Source organism: Pithys albifrons, chromosome 7 (genome assembly GCF_047495875.1).
Source record: "Pithys albifrons albifrons isolate INPA30051 chromosome 7, PitAlb_v1, whole genome shotgun sequence".
Taxonomy (NCBI): Eukaryota; Metazoa; Chordata; class Aves; order Passeriformes; family Thamnophilidae; genus Pithys; species Pithys albifrons.
In genome coordinates, this window is record NC_092464.1 from 50,264,699 (window position 1) to 50,290,459 (window position 25,761).

The 25,761-nt window shown below is 39.5% G+C and overlaps 2 protein-coding genes across 3 annotated transcripts in view; one reads left to right on the forward strand and one right to left on the reverse strand.

Annotated features, from left to right (window-relative positions):
* The window catches only part of PDE1C (phosphodiesterase 1C), a 158,005-nt gene extending 143,795 nt beyond the window's left edge, over positions 1–14,210 (forward strand). Inside the window, exons 18-19 of one of the 2 annotated variants that reach the window (XM_071561535.1) lie at positions 8,633–8,698; positions 13,717–14,210. In XM_071561535.1, the coding sequence (XP_071417636.1) occupies positions 8,633–8,698; positions 13,717–13,886 (236 nt within the window). In that variant the 3' untranslated portion in view covers positions 13,887–14,210. Of the gene's footprint in view, positions 1–513; positions 3,295–8,632; positions 8,699–13,716 lie in introns of those variants that run through there. The other variant, XM_071561536.1, reaches the window with a different exon arrangement.
* Positions 14,211–19,202: 4,992 nt separating this feature from the next.
* The window catches only part of PPP1R17 (protein phosphatase 1 regulatory subunit 17), a 79,326-nt gene continuing 72,767 nt past the window's right edge, over positions 19,203–25,761 (reverse strand). The window contains exons 9-10 of the mRNA XM_071560656.1: positions 25,264–25,425; positions 19,203–20,582 (exon numbers count right to left, since the gene is read on the reverse strand). Of these exons, the coding sequence (XP_071416757.1) occupies positions 20,503–20,582; positions 25,264–25,425 (242 nt within the window). The 3' untranslated portion in view covers positions 19,203–20,502. The remainder of the gene's footprint in view (positions 20,583–25,263; positions 25,426–25,761) is intronic.

The window sequence follows — 25,761 nt, forward strand, 5'->3', positions numbered from 1 at the left end:
AGCTCATTGGGGAAAAAAGGGCTTTTAAAATATAGTGCTCTTTTGAGTTGGGAGCATTTTCTTTTCTTAACCTCCAACCACATGGTACAACACTGTTGCCTTCATAAGCTGAGAGGTACTGAAAAAGCTGTTAAGCAAGAGTGATCAGAGAGCCCTACAGCAAAGAAACCTAATGGAATCTCTTCTTCTAAACATCCTGGAATCTCTTACATGATCTTCTTGATGCCAAAGTTTGAATTCCAGCTGGATTGGTCCAGTTGCAATAGATTTTGATTTGTTCAGGACAGAATGATACTTCCAGTTGAGCCCATGAGAGTTATTGCCTTGATGTGCCTCACCTTGCACCCTTTGAACAGTTAAGCAAAGCTGCACTGCTTGCAAGAAATGAGGCTGTCTAAACTGATGCTCTTCTTTTTATTTCCCACATTACCTACCACCTGGACAAAGGGGTGAAAGGCAGCATTTGACACTTTTCTTTTTTCTTTTTCTTTTCTTTTTTTTTTTTTTTTCCAGATACGGAAGACTAAAAATACTTTAAAAAAAGAGACTGGAAATCTTTCATCATTCTATCTGAGCTTCTTCATTCCTGTTCTCCTTCTGCAAAGACCAGTTTCTGGGAAAGGCATTAAACAACTTTTGAAACACTCCTCCTCCCACTGGCTACTTCACAGCAAATGACTCTGGGTTCAAGGGTGGGGGTCTTGTTTTTTTTCTGTTGGTGGTTTTTTTTTATTGTTTGTTTGTTTCTTCATGTATGCATGTTTTTCATTGTTGTTGTTTTGGGAATCTTTTGGTTAAAAAATTGAGATTTCCTGATGCAAATGGTTCCATTTTTCTGGACAGGTCAAGCAAATAGAAAAGAGTCATTTTCAAAAGCTGGTATTGCCCTTTGCTATGACTCAGCTTGTGAAACCAACACTAGGATGATGCAAAAAATATAAAAGGAAAAAAAATAAAATACGATGATATTTTGCTTTTACTCTTTTTCTTTTCCCTGAGAGACAGTTCCAATTGCTAGTAGAAAGAATTTGATACCAGTTTTACTATTGCTATAGAAGATTTTATTAATAAGAATGGTGAATTTGTAGAGTAATTTGATTATTTGTTAGGGTTTGATATGTTTCCCAAATAACACAATGATAACAAAATCTTTTTGTTTCTAAACAGCAGGCAGACTCATTCAACCCTTGGTTTTGTTCTCTTTTTGCAGTTAGGAAAGGAATAACCAATGAAAACAATATTCCCTTGGACAAATTTTGTTGTCAGACTCTGAGAATGTGTATTAATGTATTGCTTGATGTGCCTGCTTAACCTGAGATTGCAGATAATGAGCTGTTTCCCACATTTTTTCATGAGCCACTAGTAATAACTGTTTGACCTGAAGATCTAGGAGAAGAGGGGCAGCAGGGAATCACATGGATCAACTTTTACTTCTATCTCAGTGTAATATTTCATCACTGATTGAATGGAGAGGCCAAAGAAAAGGAAAAGCGTTGTTGAGAAGTCTGGACAGCCAAAACCAAAATAAAAGAATGTGTAGGAGAAACATCAAACATATATGTAAGTGTTTTTCTGGCTTGGGATCTTGATAAGAATTCAGTTAATTTGCTGGTCTGTTCAAAAATCAAGACATGTGCATGTACATGCAACTGTTTTTGCCAAGCACCTTTCTGTTCAGGATGACGTCTTGCTGTTTCAGTCACGTGTATTTTACAAGGAATCAGACTCCTGTCGTGGATCTTTTCTGTGTAAAGAACATGAAAAACATTGGCTTAGGAAGGTAAATCTTTGGTGTTTCCTTTTCATGTTCAAAAGCACAGATCTTTACAGAGTTTGGGTCACTATTCCTGCTTAAATTGTGTGCAGGGATGAGCTGCCTGTGACACTATAAAAAAAAAAACCAGCAGTGAGCTCAGCCTAAATCCACATTTTAAACATGAATACCTTCTCACTTGAGAGTGTTTGTATCTGGGATTTTCATTATTGAGGCTAGAGACATTTTGCCTTCTTTTTTGGTACACCAGAGTTTGAATTTGTTCAAAGCCAGAGATTTAGATTAGGTTCATGCTGTGAAAAGGTTGCACTTCAGTCCCATGTTTTCAGAAAGAAGTAGTACAAAAATAATTCCCGAAGTTCTTAGAACTTGCAGTTGGCTTCACTGAACCAGCTCATTTAAATAAAACCTAAGGGAAAGTAGTGTTCCCATTTGTGATCTCCTGGTTCAGTAGAAGGTCTGGGATAAATTTTTGAGAATAGTGGAGCGCTGGGAGGACAGTGGCTCAGCACTGGTCACATTTCGTGTTGTGTGAAAGGCAGAGGGCTCTGTCACCACTTAGTGCTTCCCTGCCTCCTCTTTCCCCTCTTCCATCAGCCTTCAGCCCCAGCAAAAGTGGTAGGATATGACTTCCAGCTCTGACCAGGGTCTTTAAAGGCACATTGATGAAATATCAGTAATGCAGAGCCAAATACCATGGTAGTGACTCAGTCTCTGCTTAGTAAGATTTCTTCCTGAGATCGGGGAAACGTAGCCTGAGTGTGTGATCAGAGGTACAGAATGATTTAATCAATATTTTTTTAAGCTACCCTGACCTTTTATAGCAACTAAAGATGCCTTAGATTATGAACAGTAGAATAATAACAATTTAAAAAAAACACTAAATATTTTTCTTCCTCTGTTTCTGATACCTGTATTTTCTTTCCTTCTGGGAGTGACTTCTTTCAGACAGCAAAACCAAAATGCTTAATTCATGGCTGATCAGTTCTTGTTTCTTATGCATTAGCACAAAGGCTGGAAAATATTTTTCTTCTGTTACTAGGGTTATTCACTCTTGGCAGGAGCTATTAAGAGAAGTGGCTGCTGTCTCTTGGGGACTGCAGGTCAGAGTTGCCATTCTAGAAGAGATGCCATAGGCAAAGTTACTGGTGTCAGCCCACAGGTATACAGCAAAATGTTTTGTAATACAAAAACAGCTAACATGCTCCTGTTTTAAACTCATCTGTGTAAGGTACAATGGATTATTAGCATTTTTAGATTTTTTTGTTTTCATGTTAAAAAAACTCCATGAAATCTCTTAGATGAGAGAATATATGAAATGAAATCTAGAAATTGAAACCCTACAAAGAGACCAGGCCAGTGAAAGTAGCTCTTGTGGGGTTGCCTCCCAGGGTCACACCTTTGTTTCCTTACTTTGCCCCCCCCACCTCCCTGCAATAGTCTGCAGCATTGTGCTAGTGCATCATGAGCCAAAGAAGTGTATGCTTAGACACTTCCCAGTTAAACTTGAGATCAGTCACTGTGCAAATGTGTAAAAAAATAATAAAAAATAATTTAAAAAACTACATAACTGCTTTCTCTTATTTTATTTGACAGAAGGAAACAATCAAAAGACTGGAAAAGGATTAGGTGTGCATCAGCTAATGGCCAGTGTTCACAAAGAGTGAGAAGGGATTTTTGTTTTTACATCTTTACCTAACTTTCCCCAGATATATAGGAACTGTTTTCATAGGCCTGTCTTTCCCATCCTCAGTAAGACTGTACAAGCAATGAAAAAGCTAGAAATTCTGCAAATATAGGGTCCATACCATTTGCCTCACACTGAATTTTTACAGAATTATTTGGGAGCACTCATCTGTAGGCACAAGGGGGTCTTTCTGGTGCCAGAGTGCTTTTTACAGTGGGCACAGACTAGGATGCTGTGTGATAAACGTGGCACTCTTCCACCTCTGCACAGAGACTGCTGCTGCTCCCAGAAAGCTCTGCCTTGCTGGAAGAGCACTTTGTGTCTTCTGCTTCCCAAAAACTGTTGTATAATTTAGGAGGGAGAATCAGGCACTTAACCCTCTTGAAGTACAGAGGATGCCTTTCCAAGTATCCCTGTCAGTGTTTTGTCTTTTATCTGGGTCTGGTGTTCAAGGAACTAGCAGACCTTGGCCCATGGTGACATAGTGCTTGAACTCCTGGACACACTATAGTAATAAAAAGTGTCAGTATGTTTTCATAGAATCCTAGAATCAGAATTATTTGGGTTGGAGGGACGTAGAGGACAGATAAAGGTTATCCGTTGTAACCCCCTGCAATGAGCAGGGGTATCTTCAACTAGATCAGCTTGCTCAGAGCCCCATCCAACCTGATCTGAATGCTTCCAGGGATGGGGCATCTACTGCCTCTCTAGGCAACCAGTCCCAGTGTTTGACCACCCTCATTGTATTCTGTTCATTATTTAAATGGCTCAAAGGGTGACAGTTCACTGGGCTGCACTTGGTGATTTGAACCATGCATTTCTGTTACAATATGCAAGAAGTATTCACACATAAGGAAGAAGGTATTTATTTATTTTTTTTAAATGTACCCTCTTAAAATACTGAAGTCAACCAGCTTTCCTTACAAATGATGTAATTTTTTTTCCAAAATTATTTGGTCAGATTTCTATAACTATAAAAGATTATGAATGTCATTAATATTTTCCATATTTGAGAAAAAGATTGATGACAGAACCCAATTTATTTTTCTGGTAATAAGAGGTACATTAAAAAAGAAGGCATTTTGCAAGTTTCTACTTAAAACATACTTCAGAGCAGTCAGTCTAAGCAGACTATTGCAGGTCTAAAAGTGCAGCCTTTTGTATAGCTTGAGCTGGTGTAAACACACTACCTATTAATGCTGTAGGATGTTTAGCATCCAAATGAATCTGACATTTGGGAGCCTGGTTCCTGACAACTGAATTAAGTGAATTAAGGAGGCAAATTCCTTTTTCTAGGCATTTCTTTTTTTTCAAGCATAAATCTTGTGGTTGAAGAGAAGCTTTCCAAATTGTATTTGGTTATGCTGGACAAGAATAGTATATGGTGGTGTTTTTGCTAATTACTCTTTACATATGAAAATGTTTGCTTGTGTACTTACAAAGTCTTACAGGCTCAGTCTTACAAGCAAATATATTCCAAACTAGATATATTGGTGTGCTGCTTTGTAATCAGAAGGTCCCTGAGCTCACCTTGCTAAAGGTAAATGCCACCTCAATTAGTCCTCGCAATTTCTGCAATGGCTCCCAAATCTGGCTTTTAATTTAAAAGCACAATAGCCAATTCAAATTAGAAAAGACAGAACCTGAAAAGTACAGTAATTATTTTGTTTTAACTGGAATATACATTTACAGAAACTTGCAGGATGGTCTTATATTTATCCTTTTCCTTCAAATTTTATTTTAAAATAATGAAACTCCTCATCCTCTGATTATCTGCACCATTTGTTACCCCGTTATACTCAGCAAATGACAACATAATTGAGTCTTTTACAATCCATCAACTTATTTAATAATTAAAAACAGAAAAATGCTATGCTTTCACATGTGTTGAACCAGTGCTGATCTCAGAGCTGTTCTGGCACAGTGTCGGATCGTCAGCACTCAAAATGCTGACTGAGAAACAGAAGGAACCCTGTGGCACTGACTCCACACAAATCACTACAGGGAGTCAACATCAATGCTAGTCAGGTAGAAGGGAGTGGAAAACATTTTAAAGCACAAATTTTTCTCCCTCTGAAGTGGATAAGAGGTCTTTCCCACTTGTGTTACCCACAGCATGAGCAGGTCTGCTCAGTCTCAGTTTAGTGTTAGTTGTGCATCCTAATATGGTGCTTCTGTTCCCATGGATAGACAAGTTTTGTGATCCCAGATACCACTTTTCCTGTCTGATTACTGTGATCAAAGCAGTAGTAACACAGGTGACCACTGACAATGCCATTATTTTCTGTTAAAATTAAATGCTGTCTGTGCATTTCCACTTGCTGAGACTGCCTTTCTGCTGCTGCTTGCACCATCCCTTTTGACTTTCAGCAAGCACAGAGGGCTCTGGTCAGTACCCAAGCAGGACCAGGATGCAGGTCTGTCTTTGAGGCATCAGCTCTCCCTGCTCTGGGGGCTTGACCACCAGGTAGAAGAAAGCAGAGTTACTTCCAGGCAAGCTGGCTGAGGACCTGAAGCTCAAGTTTTAGTGAATTTATTTGCTCTGATACTTAAGCACAGGACAGCACGTGCTCACAAGCCTCGTGGCACACTCTTGGCATTTGGTGTTGTTTTGGTTTCTTCCAAGGACATATCCATGGGTACTTACAACACCTTGGGTTTAGATGCTGTCCAGTGGTAGGACAAATATACATAATCCCATTGTCTTTGTCAGTGGTTGTAGGAGTGCATCCATCCAACTAAATTACTTATGGCCATTGAGTTTTTCTAGTGATAAAACTTAAGAGTAGAATGTCAAAGTGAGTGTTTTCCTTTTCTTCTTGCTTGGATGATATTTTTATACACTTTTATATGGAACTTTAAAAAATCTTTACTATTTTTATTGTAGAGTTCTGATTGGGATTTTTACAAGGCCTTCTGGTTGTCTACAGGCCCAGATTCTCACAGGAATATTTTGCTACCCTTTTCTCCTCTCTATTCTTGCCTGATCAGCTTTGCAACATCAGCTTAGAGAAAAATAACACCTAGAGCCTGACCATTTCACTGCTCTTGTGGTTTTAACCCTACAGTGACAGGTCCTAAATAAAGTTAAGAAACGTTAAGCCTCTTGGTAGGAGGGATAAGGGAAAATTAACCATATTCAAGGATCTTGGTCTTATAAAATAATCTTTTTTTCACTGGAATTTTGCAGGAAATTCTATGTATGAAGTTGAACAGAAACTTTGGAGTATGTTTATCTTAGCAGAACTGATAATGGAGATGTCTTTCTTGAACTGAATTAAAATAAACAGACACTTGCTCTCCAGCATTTCTCAATGAAGAAAAAGGCAGGTTATTATGCTATTTGTCACTAGGAGATGGAAAACAAGTTAAAATCAGTGCTGACAGCAAAACTGAGTGCAAGTTTGCTCCTGGGTCTGAGTGGGTAGGGTAATGAAAAAACCCTGTTTGGCTTGTTAAGACTCAAAAGGAAAAAAATGGGAAAACAAGATGAATGACATCATGTAATGACAAGTATTCTCAATTGCCCTGAGATTAATTTTTAACGATATGTGTTTATTGTTGGTTCTTGATTTGAAAGAAGAGGCTTGCAATCTCTAAAACATTTTTTCAACATTTCCAGTTTTTCTGTAACTGAGTTCATGTGTGTTCGTCCTATTACCAAATAAAAACAATGAGGTCTGTGCTCATTTGAATTAAAGTTGTAGAAGTGTTAACTTTTTTCAGGTTTTCTGCATCTGATCCCTGCATGGCATGTACTGTTTACTTTTCAGCATCCAGCTCCCCACTTTTTTTTTTTTTTAAGCACAGTGGAAGCATTGCTTGGACAGCATAAATTGTCCCTGTGAGAAGGAGTTAATGTTATTACTTAATTTCTAAAGATAGGGAAATTGAGGTAGAGCATTCACCTGGTTTATTTAAGGACCCCAAGGTAAATCTTACCTTTCCACTTTTCTCTTTTGACTCAAATCACAACCTGTAAGAGTATCTAAACCAAGAATAGCATGCCACACTCATGCCCAGAGAAACACTTGCTCATTCTGTTTTTTTTAAAGTGCCATTTGAAGCCTGACTTTGGATCCTGCAGAGCGGGTGTCCTGTGCTACAGTATTGCTTGTAGATCTCCTTTTGCACCATTATAGCCACATTTCTGCACAGCACTTTCTGCAAAGTAACTTAAGGCATTGGCAGATGCCTGGTGTCAGGAGTCATCACACCACATAAGCAACAACCAAAATTTTCCTGTAGCACTGCTGTTTTTCTGCTTGATATTTTCCTTTAAAAAAAAACAAACCAAACATGATGAAGTCATGATAAAGAGTGTCAAAGACATTCTATCTAATGTTCAGAGATGTTCATCACAGTCATGAAAGGCTTTGTGCATTTCTTTTGCCCAAAATTCCACTTCTAATTCACTCCTTTCCCCTCTGGGAGGTTCATTAGTATTGATTTCCTTAAGAACATGCAATGTGCTTGCCACTGCAGCTGCTTGTATTCTCATACCTTCCTGGCTTGGTACTGCCTCCAGTCTTGTACAAGTAGAGATGAAGCCACGCTGACAATTTCTGTTAGATATTGAGGGTGTTTGCGTAGTTGGCTGTGATCAAAAATGCTGTCACATAAGCAAGAAGGGAGAAAAGATGGTTTGGAGAAGGCATCTACCATAATGAGTGATTAATCTCCACTTGCAAAGACAATATTGGAGTCCTTTCTCTGACCATGACATTGATTTCCAGAGCCATTCCCAAAGCTCCTATCAGCCACTTGCTGAACTTCCATAGGAGCAATGTAGGTGCTGTGTGCCTTCAGAGCCATGCTGGGCAGGAAAACTGTCATTGCCAGTTCTGTGAGGACACAGAGGTAGCTGGAGGGAAAGCTGTCTGAGATCTGTCAACAGTTCATAGAATGTGAAACTTCCAGAATCAATAAATTGGGTATCTCTGTCCATACCTGGTAAGTTATACGATTGTTTGATATTGACTCTTTTAGATGGAAAGGGCCAGAAGTGAGGCTACTTTCCCAGTTAATCTCATGAGGAACCAATAAGTAAGAAATGGTAGAAAAAAGACAACAAACACTCAGTAGTGGTGGCACCACTACAAAAAGCATTTTCGTTGCTGGTGAGATTACCATTTATGCATCTCTGCTGAAACTACTCTTTCTTTTTATAGGTGCAGTGCAAGGTTCAGCTGATGTACCAGGCTCGAGTTCCTCGGCAAACCACCTTACATTGCCAGGTCAGTCAGTACTGCCTCACTCTAATTTCCTTGTATGGTGCAGCTTAATGAATTGGTGCTCACAGTGCCTCCTGTTTGGGAGATGGACATAAACAGATGACTTCCTCACATATGGTGTGACTTTTACACATTACAATGGTTAAACCCATTCACTGGGGTTGAACAAATGAATTACTGTTTTTAATGATCTTTACCATATTCTAGTTTTTTTAAACAAGTACCTGATGTTTTTTTGTCTCGCAGAACAGGCTTCACAAATTGTTTTAATTCAATTGGCAAATTAGTTTGAGTTTTTATCCTATTGATGCACTTTGTACTTTTTTGGGGAGAAAGCATGGGGCAGGAAATATCATAAATACATCCTCTTCTGCAATTTCTCATCAGCAACTGTGAAAATAAGTATTACTTCTATATGTTGCCTTTTTCTCATGGAAAAAGCAACCAGCAGTTGTTAAATTCTTATATTATTCCTGAACTCCGTATGTCAAAGAGGAGTTGATGTGAGACTGGATCCAATCCTAGACTGAGACTTGGTCAATGGTTTATGTCTAAAGGTTATATAGGTGTAATTGAGCCTCTATACATTGTCCCACAGGATTAAGGGTGGTAAATCAAATGTATGTATATTAACAAGGTAAATTATTTATTTAAATTGATTATGGTAATGATTATACTAAAATACTTTAATCACAATTATTTATTACTCAGTACAGTTATAACTACTACTATAGTGCACTATTTATTGAAGCAATCTTGAAGGAATGATACTAAAACTAGCAAAATAATTATTAAGTAGAGATTGATGTTACCCATTCCAACAACCATGGGCAAATCTCTTTTGCTCAGCCTCAAGGAATAACCTTGTGGGCATCCCTTCTCAAGAGAGGAATTTACACATACACTCCTCAAAGAGGTATAAGTTCCTGCTGTTAAAAAGTGGGACTGGGCTTCTATGGTATGAAGTGATTGACTGTCAGTCATATGTTTCTAGGCTAGTTGTGTTCACTGTGCAGCCTTTAGCTCAGCAGACAAGTTATTGGTACTATCCAATTGTTGCTTCTTTTGTCAGGAGCTTTGTCTGCCACATCCACACTTGTGCCAGTTTCTGTCAGAAAACACTGAGTGTTTAGCTTTGGGATTGTTGACTCAGGCTGGTCTCAACATTCTTCAACACCAAAAGCAGCATGATTCCCTTTTCCATCCACCATTGGAACTTTTGCAAATGGGGTGAAGTTAAAGCATTGCTTCTAAAGAGTACTCCTTTGTATGTTTTCACTCAGGATTTTCTTGCAGGTGACTTTCAGAGGTCTTGCTCTTCGGGGAGAGCTTGGAGAGGTCTTGATTTTGGGGGAAAAAGTGGTTTTGTTTTAAGGAAAAATTATGGAATGAAACATTCATGCCACACTATAACTCACCTAATGTAAACTGATCCAATCTTAAAACTTAGTCAATTTTTATATATTCTAGAATATTTGCATTGATCTGTTCAGCTTTTTCAATAAGCAATGCTTACATAGGGCTTTTCATCCATTTCTCCATCTGTCTATCACCTTTAATCTATTGATCTGTTAACAAGTACGTACAAACTACAAATTTCTCATCCCTTATGTGTGGTACTACTGAGCCTGCAGGCCCCCATTATAATAAGCAGAGACAGAATATAAATGCAGAAGAGAAGGGTTTGGCTACCAAGTACAGTCCCTTCGTTATTGCTGACTTGCTAAATCACCTTGCTCAAATCCTTCTTGTGTGCCCAGTTTCCTCATGTTTGGGAACAATCATATTTACTCCCCTTTAAACCTATATGACTTAAGCATCTCTTAATTGTTATGATTAGGAAAAGAGCAGCAGGGAGGATCTACCTTCAAAAGAGAGGAGCAATCAACCTAATACTGTCCCTTTTTGCAAAAAGACTCTCTGAGTTTGTTGCCACTCAAACCTCGTTTCGAGTAGCAATACTGACTGTGACAGTATCACTTGAATTGTAGGAAGGTGCTTTCTGTCTGGCACTTAAAGAAATGACTAGCTGTGTTTTGACTCTCTCAAGTTGTGGCACCAGTTGGCTTAGGGACTCAGTGGGGTTTTTTTATTTGTCTTAACGCTGGTACATTCCTGCCCATGCCCTGTTACCATGGCTTGCACAGCAAATTGGTTTGCAAATCAGCCCTTTCTGTGCAGTTATTTATAGCACATGATGGAGAGTAGGTAACAGTACAATGTTTTACCTGTGTATAGTCCAGTGACAGTGACATGTTTTTTTTACAGTAATTATGGAGTTGTTTCTCTATGCTCTATATAGATCTTGTTTTAGGGGGTTGGTTTTGCTGGAAGCAGCCACTAATTCAAATAAAAACTTAAAAAAATTCTTAGTACTTAATGCTAAAGATTAACAAATTCTATAAAATGACTGTATTTTTGAACTTAATAACTAAAATATATATGAACTTAATAACTAAAATATATATTTTACTAATTTTATGGAGGCTCTATTAATGAGCTGCAAAAAGAGAACTGTTGATAATTCCAACGTTCTGATTTTATACATTATTTACATATCACTACAGTGTAAGTGCTACAGCTTTTAGGAAAATGGGCAGAGAAGGGAGATCAAGGAGAGAGCTCTGTGTGACTCTGCCTAGCCAAGTGACCTCAGCTGCAACTGCAGGAGTCTCACCACTTCCCAACACCACAACTTCAGTGTTGACTCCTTCTTGAGCTATTGGAATATAGTAAAATACAAAGAAACTCATTAAAACACTTATAGTTAATGCAGGTAGGAGTAAAAACAATGAAAAACATACTCATTCATACGATAAAAGGAATTGTTAACAGTGAAGATACTAATAAGCTCGGGAGCAAAGGTTTTAAACACAGCTTGAACTTTTTAACAATTGCTACTATTTACAGTAGGTGTTCAAATGGTTAGAAAAAGCTTTTAAAACAATAGAAGTTTGGAAAGCAATTTGAAATTTAGGCAGTACTCTCTACATGATGGGTAAGCTGCATATCAAAAATTACACTAGCTCAGATATGTAATACATCTTTCAGATACAAAAACACCAGTAGTTCCAAAATGAACACTTGATTACTTGACATAATTAATGAAAAATGCTAAATCTTGCAAAAGCAACTATTAACTCTGTAACTACAAGATCCACTTTGCTCAATTTTATGCTTACCAGTTGTAAACTAAACATACAGGTGATCTCTCATGCAGATACATGTATATGTAAATGAACCAACAGCCACATATTGCTTTTTATTTGTAAATATCATTGGCACTGTATTTTTGTTTTGATTATAAGCTATTGTAGGAGTTCTTTGTAGGGTTAACTTGCTTAAAGAACTTATGCATCTTATTAATATGTTTTTAAAATGTGTTATAAAATCAAATATGTTTGATTTTATTTCATGTCTCTAGACAAATGTTTCAAGTTTGGAAAATTTCTTGTGCTGTGAGCTAAAAGAAAGGACTGGTTATGTGTTAAGTTATGTATGAAAGAACTGTACTGCACAGAGATTTCACAGACTGTTGCACTTGCATTGGAATTGGTTTTTTTCTAGCAGGTTTGTGAACTTCTGGCCGAGGCAAACAGCAACAGGATTAAATTTTACAAAGCTCTTTTCCAATGGACTTCGCGGGGGAGCAGAAGCCGAGGGTTCCGTGCCCGGCCCCGGTGCCCGCTCTGCCCCTGTCAGGTGCTCGCTGGCCGTGGGCTGACCTCGCTCCGTCCGTCGGGGGCCGGTTCTTGGGGCGGGTGCGGTGCCGGCCCCGGGGCGCGGGGGTGTCGGCGGAGGCTGCCCACGGAGAGAGTGCGGGGACCCCGTGGGGGCCGGGCAGTGCCCGTGCGGTCCGCCCCGGTCCGGGGATGCTGCGGGCAGCGGCTCCGCTCTCTCGCAGCGCCGCCGGCTCGGTTGCTCTCGGCGCCGCCGGGTGCCAGCGCTGGCTGCGGCTGCCCTGGGAGCGGGTGCCCGGGTGTTCTCGGAGCTTTCTTTGCTTCTGCGTTTTTCTGGCTGTTCTGAAGGATTGTGACTGTGAAGAAATGTGGATGTATATTTCTGAAGTTTATGGAATCTGTAGTTTTTTTATTTCCCAAGACATTTTGGAGCATGATTAGTCATTCAAGGAGCTTAACAAGATGGGAGTGTGACAGTCCTAGCATTTGATGTTAGCTAGCTGACACAGGGGAATCTTTATTGCTTAGGATTCATGCTAAGAGTGAGGACTTTTCTTTTAAAATGTTCATCATACTCATTATTGAATTGGTTATTTTGCAAATACTAACTAAGCATAAGATGAAAACATTTTGATTGTCATATTTCATTTTTTAGTCTATCTGTGTAAAGAGGTGAGAAAGCAAGACATAGATTATAAAAACACTCGAGAAGTTGAGAATGCTCAGCTTCATATGTACTCCACTTCTGACTTTCACAATGGCCTGTAGTTTGCTGGAAAATCAGACAAAATGCATCAGATCCATCTATTTCTGAATTCTGGGAAACATGACTTTAATCCAGATTTATTGCCTTGAAATTGCCTTGATATTTTGAGTACAGTGAACTGTTTTACTATATATATTTAGATAGGTAAGTATAAAGTTGCTTCTTCATTTACTTATAACACTTTTATCTGCTCTGAAGTGTTGTTTCCTAACCTTGAGAATGTTCCTTGGGATTCAAATGTGATGGTGTAGTCTGCTGGGGTGTCATGATTTCAAGATCCAGTATCCAGACTACTTAATTGCCCAAATTTCAATTTTGAGGATGCCTATCTCTTGTTTTAGTTTTACTTATGATTTATAATTTCAATTTCTTTTTTCTCTGAACTTTTTTCTAACCCTCTCTAAATACCCATTAACCCAAAAGAATTCCAGCTTTCAGGGTGTGAAACCTTTCTTTTCACAGACAGGCTGTGCTGAATGGGATGGACACAGCTTTTGAGGAATTGATTTCTTGTCTACTAGTGAGTGAAAGCCAGGCATGGTTAACCATCTTTGTTCATCCTTTGTCACCACCAGCCATCAAACCTCAGCTGCATCACTTCAGAAGGCCCACTCCCAGCTCAGGAAACTATCTCCCTGCCTTCCACAAGAAATTGGAGGAACAGCCAGTGAGAAATAAAGTTCTTGATGAGAGGGGAAGGATGAAGAAGATTCAACATATTTCCCAGAGCTGGAATAGGAAATAGCAAAAGAGATACAGAGGCATCTTCTGCAATGACGCTCTTCACGGGCAGATGGAGGACATTGTGCAATCATTGCACAGACTGTACTACATTTTGCAGCAGCTGCAGTTTTGAATAGAACCAAGTGTATGATTTAACTAAACAATATAATGGACATTTTGTTATGTGAAATGTTCTCAGTATCCTTATTATTGCAGCATATGCCCACTTAGTACTAAAATATTGGCTGTAACCTTCAAAGAAGTAGTTGTATATGGTTTACCTCCTGTCAAATTAAACCAATGCTTTCCTTTTTTGTTGGGCTCCTTATGGTGTTCTCAGTGTAACCTTCTGCCTCAGGTAAAACAGTAAGTCCTATTTCAGACAACAAGGAAGTTTTTTTCTTGTCTAATGGTACTGAGAATAAATGTGCTCCTGTCATCGTGTGGTAGGTATTCAGGAGGGTGCGGGCAGAGGGCTGGAGTACAAAGAGTCCTCTCACTTCACTCATTGGAAAAAACACATAGCACACAACTAAATCTGTTTTTTACTCAAACTCTGTTGAATGTTAAATAACACTGATTGTCTTGTATGGCATTAATTTAGTTGAGTCTGATCCCATGTTTTCTTTTGATGCAGTGTCCCATGGACCTGAGTTTCGCAGCTGAACATGGCCCTTCTGAAAAAGTTCCCCTTGCCCCCAGATTTTGCACTTTGAGAAAAAGTGGCAAATAGCTCTCTGCCCCCTTTTTCGGAAGCCCCTGGTGGTTTGCATACTACCTCAACTGTCCCTTTCCAGTCCTGTTTCTACTCTCCTCACAGGTAAACCTGCTCTACTTTAGGTCTTCCTTTCTGCTCTTCTCTAATCTCATTTTGAAAGGAGAGAACAAGCACTGCACACTGCTCAAGTGCCAGATATAGCAGAAATCTATAAAATAATGTAATTCGGTTTTATCTTTCAAGTCTTTCTTAATAGATTTTAAGTTGTACTTTCATTTTTGAACCTCCTTTATGACTGAGCAGTTGTTTCTGTAGAACTATCCTAAATAAATACTAATTAATTTATGGCTGAATCACACATACAGAGTTGTGGAATTGGGGGTGCCTTTCTCTATATGCATCATTCTGCACTTATCAACACTGAATTGGTGGTTTTTCCACTTACGCTGAAGTAACCCGCTGCTGCTTCTTTTTCTATTTCTTCTTCACTTTATATTCTTCATTTCTGTTCCTGGCTTGCTTTCTTCTTCCACCAACAACTTTCCCAAATCAATCCTCCTTTACTGTGAGTCCTGACTATTTAATCACAATTTTTAATTTATTTCTGCATTTTTCTTCCCTCCCCTTACCCCTCATTGTTAGCTAGTTATCTAACCATCCCAAGATCATATGTTGCAAACTTCTTTCAATCCATGACAGCTCAGTAGCTTTGTCAGTCTTTGGATCAGGTCCTTGTCAAAGTGGAGAACTGCAAGCCACCAAGAAGTGTCAGGGGTTTTGAAGCAAAGTTTCTTGTACAAAACCTTGGCTGAACAGTCTCTAAGTATTCCTGTTATAAGCATCCCTGTTTACCTACCAATTCTGTTATTTATATTTGTAAAAATTTGCTCACTGTGAATTTGCACTGTTATACACCACAAGTTTCTAGTCATGTCCAACACCAAAACTGGTTGTTGCATGAAAAAAGCCAAGGTGTATTTCCAGTGTTACAGATGCCCCTCACTCCCTTAGAGAGGATCATTGAAATTCCAGGCACAGGGTCTCACACCTTTTCACAGTGTTTTGCTAGACATCTTCACTGCTCGAGTACTCTGATGTCACCATGTTTCAGTTATTTTCATCTGTTGTACCCTGTCCTTCATGTTGACCTGAACCACCACCAGAACTTGTGACTCCAGCAGTGGGGCTGGGTCACTGCCCAAACCAAATGTGAAAAGGAATGCACTTTAAAGCCTCCTGCTTATGAAATGTGATTTATCTCTAGGAATTCTCCGAGAACTGTATTTTGCTTATAGAATACACTAAGATATTTTACACAAGTAGGCTGTATACTACATATGTTGCATTCATATATATATGAATATATGCAAAATTACTTTTATCTGTGTTCCTTCCCTTTAGGGCACTTTACCCAACAAGGTTCTGCCTGACCATTCTCTGCACAAGTGGACAGCACTAGTTCACCTGTAGAAGTTTAAAGAGGAACCTTTTTTTTTTGTTTGCCTTTCAATATTGCCTGTAGTTTGTTTGGGTTACTATTTTTCTGTCACCAGCATCTCACACAGGGACTGATTTTTGTCTTTGCTCTCCTAATCCATACTCTCCCCTTTGCCATGAAGCAGAGATAAATTGTCAACTTGAATGAATTGCTATGTCAAGGTACAGGGTAATGAAGTGACCTACTGGGTGTTATCATAGAATCATAGAATGGTTTGGGTTAGAAGGGACCTTAAATATCTTCTCATTCCAACCTCTCTGACATGAGCAGGGACATCTTCCACGTGGCCAGTGGCTCATCCAGCTTGACCTTGAACACTTCCAGGGATGAAGATCCACAGCCTCACAGGCCAACCTGTACCAGTGCCTCACCATTCTCAAAGTAAAGAATTTCTTCCTAATATTCAATCTAAACCTACTCTCAATTCAAAGCCATTCACCCTTGTCCTGTCAATACATACCTTTGCATAAAGTCCCTCTCCAGCTTTCTTGTAGGTCTACTTTAGACTCTGGAAGGTGCTATGAGATCATCCTGGGGCCTTCTCTACTCCAGGATGAAAACCTCAACTGTCCCAGCCTGTCTTCATAGGAGTGGTGCTCCAACCCCCTGAGCATCTTCGTGGCCCTCCTCTGGACCTGCTCTAACAGGTCCATGCCTTTCCTGTGCTGAAGACCCCAGAGCTGGAAACAGCACTCCAGGTGGGGTCTCACAAGAGCAGAGTAGTGGGGTAGAATCTTATCCTTCAACCTGGTGGCCACGCTGCTTTTGCTGCAGCCCAGGGATGGGTTGGTTTTCAGGGTAGCAATCACACACTGCTGGGTCATGGTCCAGCCCCTCATCCACCAGCACCCCAAGTCCTTCTCCTGCTCTTGATCTGTTCATGCCCCAGCCTGTATTGATACCAGGGATTGCCCCCACTCAGACACAGCACCTGGCACTTGGTCTTGTTGAATGTCATGAGGTTCCCTTGAGCCCACTTCTCAAGCTCTCTGGATGGTGTCCTGTGCCTCAAAAGCATCAACTGCACCACTCAGCTTGGTGTGTCTTCTGGAGTGTATATGGCTTCTAAACTTTAATGGAGTTCTGATCAGGTTCCTCTTTGCTCTCATTTTTCTCCAGCTACATCCATGCTGTGATGAACTGGTGTCCATTTGAGTCCCCTCTACAAAGTGGCTGTTCACCCAAGTGGGTTTGAGTGGGTTTATTTATTTTTCCTGGAGCTGGGGGAGGTGAAGAATGCTGCCAGATACTTGTTGGTATTGGAAAGATATCTCAGAATGTCTCTTTCCTCTTCCAAAGCCTGGGGCTTTTGACTGGAATGAAATACTGCGAAGTGTGGGAGAGAGGATGTTATTGCTGACTGTTCTTAGTAAATACTGGGGGCTTCACAAAAATAATTTCTATGTTTAGCACTGAGTTGTGCTGATGGCATCCAGCCTGATGTGTAGAGATATGTAATGGAGGGGAAAGGCTTATTCTCTTAGTCCGACCCTGACATCTAGTGTACAACAAAGGGAAATTTCTCACAAATTAAATCTATGTTATTTGGGGAAGAACCATCTTGGCAATGCACCTGACCTTTTCCTGTATTTATGATTTCAGAGATAACCACTTGCTCTCAGCATAGAATTAAGTCTGTCCATCTAGGCAATGATCCTCTAAACTGGAAACTCTGTATCTATGACTGCGAGACACATTGTAATGAGCTTTGGATTGTAAATGGAGACCTGTGTCTTAATTTCTAGGTAGATGTGAATTGAGAATTTGCTTCAAAAATATTAGCTATTAATGATCTCCTGATTGTCTTTTATTCACTGACTGAAGCACTTTATTCCCCAGTGAGGGCTTGGAGTGGTTGTCCTGCCCAGTGCAGACTTCTGGGGGAGATGCCATTCTAGATAAATGTATGAATGCACGCCGGCTACCAGGACACATACAGTCTTGGTAGTAGTCAATGCACATAGCAGACAATGTAAGTGACTTCAGTTTGGAGCATCCCAGTCCTAACAATGCTGTGGAAATGCTTAGCATGTTTCTGTGCTTTCAGTTTCCTTTCATTTTTGCTGTAATGGCCATAGGGGACCTTTGGGCACACTGGGTACAAAAGCATTTCTGCCCCAGAACACACAACTCCTGTCATTTGTCCAGGGAGAGCAATTTGTGCACTTTTAGCACTATCTGGTCTTCACGTGGGCTTGAATGACAACAAATAAACCAAGTAAAGCACATTCACACCACCGTATAGTCCACACATGATTCTGCAAAACCTAAAGGCTTTGTTTTGGAGGAAAGGGCAGTGTCTATCTCATTTGAAAAAAATGTAGCTTATTCCCAAACAAAGTGAATTTAACAGTTTAGCCTAAGTGTAACAAAGCATGTGGAAGCTGAGAAATGATTCATCACACTCCTTCACAGAAACATTGCAAAACCTCCTATTTACTTAATTGATCAAGTGAAAAATCACTTTTAATTGCTTCAGTTGCTCCTGGGGTGGAAAAACAGAAAATGCTGAATTGCCAGACTGTGAATATGCAAGTTTAAAAGAATTGCAGAATATGACAATATGTTGCAGCATTTTTATGTCTGGACTTCAAGTTGACCTATACAGGGATGGCAAATTAGGGTGGTGTGCCATTAAAGATGTCCCTCAGATTGTAATTCCTCTTTACTGAACACTATATAGTGCCAGGCTTAAAGGGTGCTTTTTATTTCTTTCCTATGAAGTTGGGTGAGAATTCTCCAAACTTGGAAACAAATCCTTTTCAGAGCAGTGAAGTCAGTCACATCTTATTTGTGCTCCTGATTTGTGTTGTTAAGGGCCATTTTGTTTAAACATGTATATTTTCCTGGTTAATCCATTGCTGATGTTCACTTGGATCTTTTCAGGACTCTGTGCTCTCACTCTTGCTGTGCTGTACACTGGAAATATTCACCAACTTCACTGGTAAAGCTGGACTTGAGTCACACATATTTTTCTCACATACTTGCTATATTTTATTATGTACCTTACATTACTGTTGTTATATGAATGATTTATTATTTGTATTTTAAATATTATCTCATCTCACTGATAGATTAACAGGATAAAAAGAAGTACACCTCCTAGATATCAGGCATCCCATTAATAATATAGCAGGCCTCTGGTAGACTTTAATATGCAATTATTTATTACAAGCTTGTTGATTACATCTTGAAGCTGAATATTTGTGAATGGACTGCGTTCTCATGAAAGATGCTGGGTCAGTCACTGTGGCAAATGAAGTTCAAACTAGTATGGTCCTCAGCTGTCTGCCTAAGGGAGTTGAAAAGATAACTAAATTCAGTCTGCCAGGCAAGATAATCTTCAGCCTCTCTGCTCAGGTCCCTAAGGGCCCAGCTGGCAGTGCTACTCTTCTAGCCCAGAGTTATTAAGGTAAGCACACACTGTCCAGTTCTACCAGGCTGTAGCTGGATGTGAAAATGACTCTTGATTGAATCAATGAGGTAAACTAATAAAAGAAAATCACATGTTGCTGTTCCACTTTGCAGTATGTGTATGCCATAGAGTAACACTTCCTTTTACTCAGTTTTCACTTTCCTGGGATTTTCAATTTTTTCCACCTCTCCTAGCTGACCTAGGACTCAGTTTAAAAAGCAGATGTCAAAAGAAGTTATTTGAAACAAAAGGATCAACTATCCAAATATTTTATCTTTCACTGACCCAGCAAAGACAATTGTCTGCATTAGTGTAACTTCCCTAATGTTTCTCTTCTGAGAGCTCTTCCCTCCACCCTGTTTGATGTGTCAGTGCTGACAGCCCTTAGATGTAAATTTTCATTCTACGCTAAATGTCTTTTCTTCTTCACAAACACAAGTCACGAGCAGATACAGGCAGAAGAAACTTTTGCTTTGCATTTCAGGGACTGGCTCCTGCCCTCGCACCTTTCCCATCTATCTCATCAGCTTCACGCACGGGAACATTCACTGTGGTCCATGTTATTGCAGAAGAAGAAAGCTGGACATATCAGGTAAAGTGTCAGGAGAAAAAAAACAATCTGAATCATTAGTTGATGTTTTCCTGCTCTGGTATCTGGTGCCAGGTATGAGTGCAGTGCTTTGTGTTAAACCTTATCCCCACACTGCACAAAGCTAGATCTGATCTGAGATGGACTCTTCATTGGCAAAAGTGCTGGGAAGCCACTTGTAGTAAACAGACAGATTCCTTCAAAGCCCAGGTGTCAGTGAAATTTCTGTCATCATCGCCTGTGGTGCTTGCTGGGAGTTCATGAGATGCAGATAAGCACTTGATGGTAGTTTAAATTCAAGTGCATGCTTGAGAAAATTACTATTTGTAAAACTGAAAGAACTTCTTTTTTCTATGTGCTGCCACTTTGAATGACCCAGAATTATTTACATTGCATTATTGGAAATATCACTGTAATCTTAACTATGGATTGTGTCTCCATCCTTTTCTTCATCTTCCATAATCACTGTTTGTTCTTCTTCTGTAAACAGCTTAGTGCCTTAAAAACAGAAGGACAAAACAAACAAGCAAACAAGCAAAAGAGTTGACTTAATATACCACTTTTTAGAAAATACCAGGCTAAAATGAATTTTTCAGTCCTTTCTTACTTCTTGATCCTAACATAGTTTTCCAACATTGTGGGAGTTACTCCTCATTTTATTTTCAGCATATCAGTCTCCTGATATTTAGTGAACTAGAATCACTGCATTTTTAGCTAAAATTATTAGGCATAAATCCGGCATATTTTTGCTATCTGTGAAAAAAAAAGATACTGAAGTTTCATTTGCAAACTTTGTTAAAAGGGTTTGGGAAGCTAAATAAGGGAAAGAGCTTACATGATTAAGTCAATGCTGTGATTAATCTTTGTGACTGAACCAGCTCATGTGAACATGTATATGTTTTCTCTAAGTATACAGCCATATTAGTTAGATTTTGAGAGTGCAGATGACAAAAGAGACAAAGGTTAGACTACCCACATGACAAGTGCCATCTCCACTGAAGTTACATAGTATCAATAAATTGCAAAAGCTACTGAACAATGTGAAAACAGACTTGGGTTGTAGATGATACCTTCCACAAATCTCTGTCTCTCCTCCCTTCTCTCTGTTTCTTTTTCTGCTTTTCTCTCTTATATGTAAACTGGGAAGGGATCTTGAGGCTTTGATTTGATACCAAGATGTCAGAAATAATGTAAATGCTCTCTTCATTAGAAAGTAAGTAACAGTGAAATGGGAACAATGCATCAGGTAGAAAAATGTTCTTGAATTCTATTTTAACATGTTGTGTTGGTTTTGCCTGTTTCCACTAAAAAACAAGTGACTTGTGTGATGGATTTTATGTCCACATTCCTTGGTGTGGATGTTGACATAGTGTACAAACAGGATGAGATATACCATTGCATCAAGACCAATGAAATCCGTCCCAAATTTGTTCTACTGTTTGCTAACCAGCTGAGCTGTTCTGTCAAACCAACCTGTTTTGTTTCTTTCTGCAGACAAAATCCTTTTGCAGTGAGGGCTTTCAGTCTTGACAAGGTCTGAAAATAGGGCAGTACCAGGGAGGAAGATTTTCTTTAACATTGCAGTCTTTTCAGGAGTGATGTATTAATGAAAATGTCAACCTATGCTGCCCTTCATTTAAAATAACTCCTGCTTAATTTATATGCACTTCTTGTGAACTAACTGGTTTCAGCAGCATTATGAGATAAACTGAAAGGCGGGAATAAATGTTAATTTGAAACACAAAGGACTTCATTTGTTCAGGCAGCAATTGAGTAACCACTATTGTTAACTCCAATGGATGATGCCATCTTGTGGAGATGGATGTAAAATGTCCCACACAGAGGCATCTATTCCTATAGACAACTTAGGCTAATATAGACTTTTTTTTTTCCCTGCTGTCTTTGAGGTTTGGGTTGTGTCTTTTTAAAGGGGAGTGAGGGGCTTATGTTGTTAGCTTTTTACATTGCTGAGCATTTGAGAACAAGGTAAACATAACTAAAACATGCTTAAAATGTGAAGCTAGAATGGACCATTTGAGGAGAGCTAACGTGTTTTTTGGGTAAACTCAGGGATAAGAGGTCAGAAATGTACACTAAAAAAGCTGCATTGTGCTCCATGATCCTGTCCACTCTCTGATTTAAATTATGAAGTGATGAAGAAAAATGTGTTTATGTAATTCTGATGGCCTCATTACAGCACATAAATTAGCCCTTTTAGCAGCTACTAGAGACAGCTGAAAGGTAACACCCAAGGAAAGGTCCCCAGCTCTCAGAGGAACCCACACTAGTAGCACAGACATTTACCACAATCAATGCAAGGTCATTACCAATGAATCACTTTGGTGACTGATGAATTCCAAAGGTTTCTAGTAGAGTTCACGATTCAAAGCTCAGAGCTGGATGTAGGCCAGAGATGCAGGTTATTAACTTTCTATGGACCACCCACAGTTGAAAAGACAACTCAGCCTTTTAATGCAAAACAATGGAAAGGGTATACAAATGGGATGTAAAAGCTGTAGTTATTTGTATAACACTGGAAAGGATTTTTTTCTTTGATACAATTGCCGTTAATGACTTGTAGAGAAAATGTTTTTTACTGAACGCAGTTCAGAAGTTCTGGATGTGAACCAGAAGGACGTTTGGTTTGGGAAACATTTGTAAGTTAGTCTTTCTCTGTTTACTGGTTAAATAAATCACTTGGTCTCCCTGTCTGTGTTTTCCCAGCTGTGTGTACTATGAAATGCAACTCATCCTGCAGATCTATTTTAAGGGTTGGTAGGTTGTTTTGTTAATATCTGCAGAGGGATCTGACTAAAGAAAGCAGAAGGTAAATACAATGTAGTCATAATTTCCCAACAGAACTTGCAACTACTTGCAATTTTTAGCTAGACACTAGAACCACAAAAGCTCACAGAGACATAAGAGTTTCTGTTAGGAAGCTCAACCTTAGGCAGACGAAGTTGCCTTAAATCAACTATTTGCCAGGTGGCACCTAGATCTAAGGCACTCCTGAGCTATAAATCAGAAAACCAGTAAGATAGTACCTGTCTACAGACTGCCTAAGGACAACTGCTGGAGAGGCAAGAGGTGATGTTAAACTTCTATGCTTTTCATGTCACCCAGAGGTTTTCAGTGGGGTTGTGATGTTTCTCTAAAGTAGCTTAACTGGTTTTCTAGGGTATGGGAAAGAATGAAGGCTTGAAACTGTGGTTTTACTAGTAACCTCTGATCTGATGAAGAAAGCCTAAGCAGCTACATTTCAGGAACTGTCTTCCCATATTTAGGCATGTATTTACATTCTAGCTCAAACCCGCAGACCTGAAGAGCTCTCAGAAGTACTTCAGTTAACGGAATATATTGCTAAGTGTGGATGACAAGAGTGTTCCAGAACTGACTATAACCTTGAATCAGATTCAAGCCATTTTCTATCAAATGAGACAGGAAAAAAGGCCATTAGAATTGTGATTCTATTTTGTGTTCTAGTCTACTCCCTTCAGATAAGGTGTTGGCTGACTGAAGGCAAGCTGCCCACTGAAGGAGACCTCTGCTCATGGCTCATTTGTACGAACATGGCATAACGTTGTCTGTGCCACTCCAGTAGCAGTTTGAAGGCTGAATATATTTAGAAGCCTAACCCTTGTAGAGGAGAATTCAGGTAACTTATTTAGCAGCCTTCTTTCTGTACCTGCAGTTCTCAACTGCTTTAGGTGGTTAAGTGTAAAACTGATTCTGCTTCTCACTTGAACCACATGCTATCCAGTAGATACACTGATTTTCATCACCCTGTGTGGTCCATTTGACTTGTGATAGAAAATCTCCCTGGCTACCTAAAAAGTAGAGTGATCTCCTAGAAAGGCTTATAAACCAGCTGATAAAAATGGAGAGGGATAACACATCTGCTGTTTTAGCTGCCTTTACAACAAAGTATTTGTGTGAAAAGCTGTTCAAAAAGATACCCCAGTAATTAAGCTCTTTTACTACAATTAAGTGGAGCTTCTTTGAATTAGCATCTAGAAATGGTTTGCAGGAGATCTGAAAGGGAAATGATAGAAATGGAGACAATCCTCATTAGCAGGTCATAAGAGAGGACATGTGGCACTGAGAGCGCTGCTTAATGCAAGTAATGCCAATAACAGGAAGACAGGACAGAAAGGCCTGTCTATATTTATTTAGCACACATAGCCCTGCTGGGGCTTCTCAGGTCTCCAAGTCTATAATTTAGGTTCCATTTTGCACAGCAGATCCAAAGAGCTCAGTTTGTTTGTGCTCTGTCTGCTACCTGATGGAGTAACTCTGAAAGTAAATAAGCCTTCAACCACAATGAGTCACTTTTTCATAGCAAGTCATGGAGCCATCGCTGGCGAATTTCAACCAGCAGCATGATGTGTGTTGGTATGTATCTTGGAAAGAAAATATGCATCCTTAGAATAGGGAAGGAATGAAATTCAAGCATTCAAACACATTAAATTACTTTGCCCCTGATACGGGCACAAGTCTGCAACAGGCCCTGGGAAACAGACCCAAAATACAAGATCTGAAAAAGCTCTGCATAGAGAGGCAGCATCTATCAGTCTGCTTTGAACTCATGTTGAGTGCTGGAAGGTGGCTTCATGAGTAGCTGTTATTGGAGATAGAATTGAAAACATCCGAAAATTCCATTGATTTCTGTCATTATTCCCCATAACAAATGCACAGATTTTTAATTTTGTCACACCTTTGAAGGTCACCACATTTTTTCACCTCCCTAGCAGCATGTTATGTAGTGTGTATGTATTGCATATTCTGCGTGCACTGTGAAGAGGGAGTTTCAGTACAGCTTTGCTTCAGGTTGTTTGAGGCATTTTAGTGCTGGTGACTTAAAAATTTACAGGTGCTCAGGTTTGAAAAGGAGGGCAGTTGTTGGCCTTTCAGAAAAGTAGGATCACAGTGTGCAAAAGATAATCAAGTGACCAAATGTCTTCTCTTACTCCCCTTCCTTTCAATCCCCACAGCATGAGCAGGGGACATGTAAAAGACTTTGCATAAGCCACCACTGTTATTATATACTCAGACCAAATAGGTCCAGTTCATCAAGAGTGGTTAAGTACAATGGGCAGAGAGCAACCCCCTCCCAAGCATACCTCTGACACTAGCCACCTTTTTCTTCCTCTTTGGAGGACCTTTTACCTAAGTTTCTTACCTATTATCAAAGGTGGGATGTGTATTGCAGGTGTATCTTTTCTCCTGGGCTTTTTCTTCTCCAGTTCAGTGATCTGAGAGACTGGACTCACTCTCTCTCTCTGTGGCTTCTCTGTGATACCATACTTTTTCAGCAGATTATCAGAAAAGTCTGAAAATATGCCTGCAAGTAAGAAAAAAAAAACAACCAAAAACCAAACCAAAACTAGAAAATGTCACTTTAGCCTAGTTCATGTTGAAGAAACTTGCACCTGTGTAACTCTCTCAATGACTACTCTGAAATAAGGCTGCATGCGTGCATCTACCCTCATTTCCTCCTAGTTAGTTATATCCCATAGGCTATAGACAATGATGCTATCAGGCCATCTGGCTTCTGGTTGTATTTAATGCACTGAACTGCAGCCCATCAGAAATCATGGTAGAGTGCAATCTTCTATTCCAGAACTTTAGACGTCTTATCAAAGTAGCTTAATCACACTGATGACCAAGTCTCTTGTTG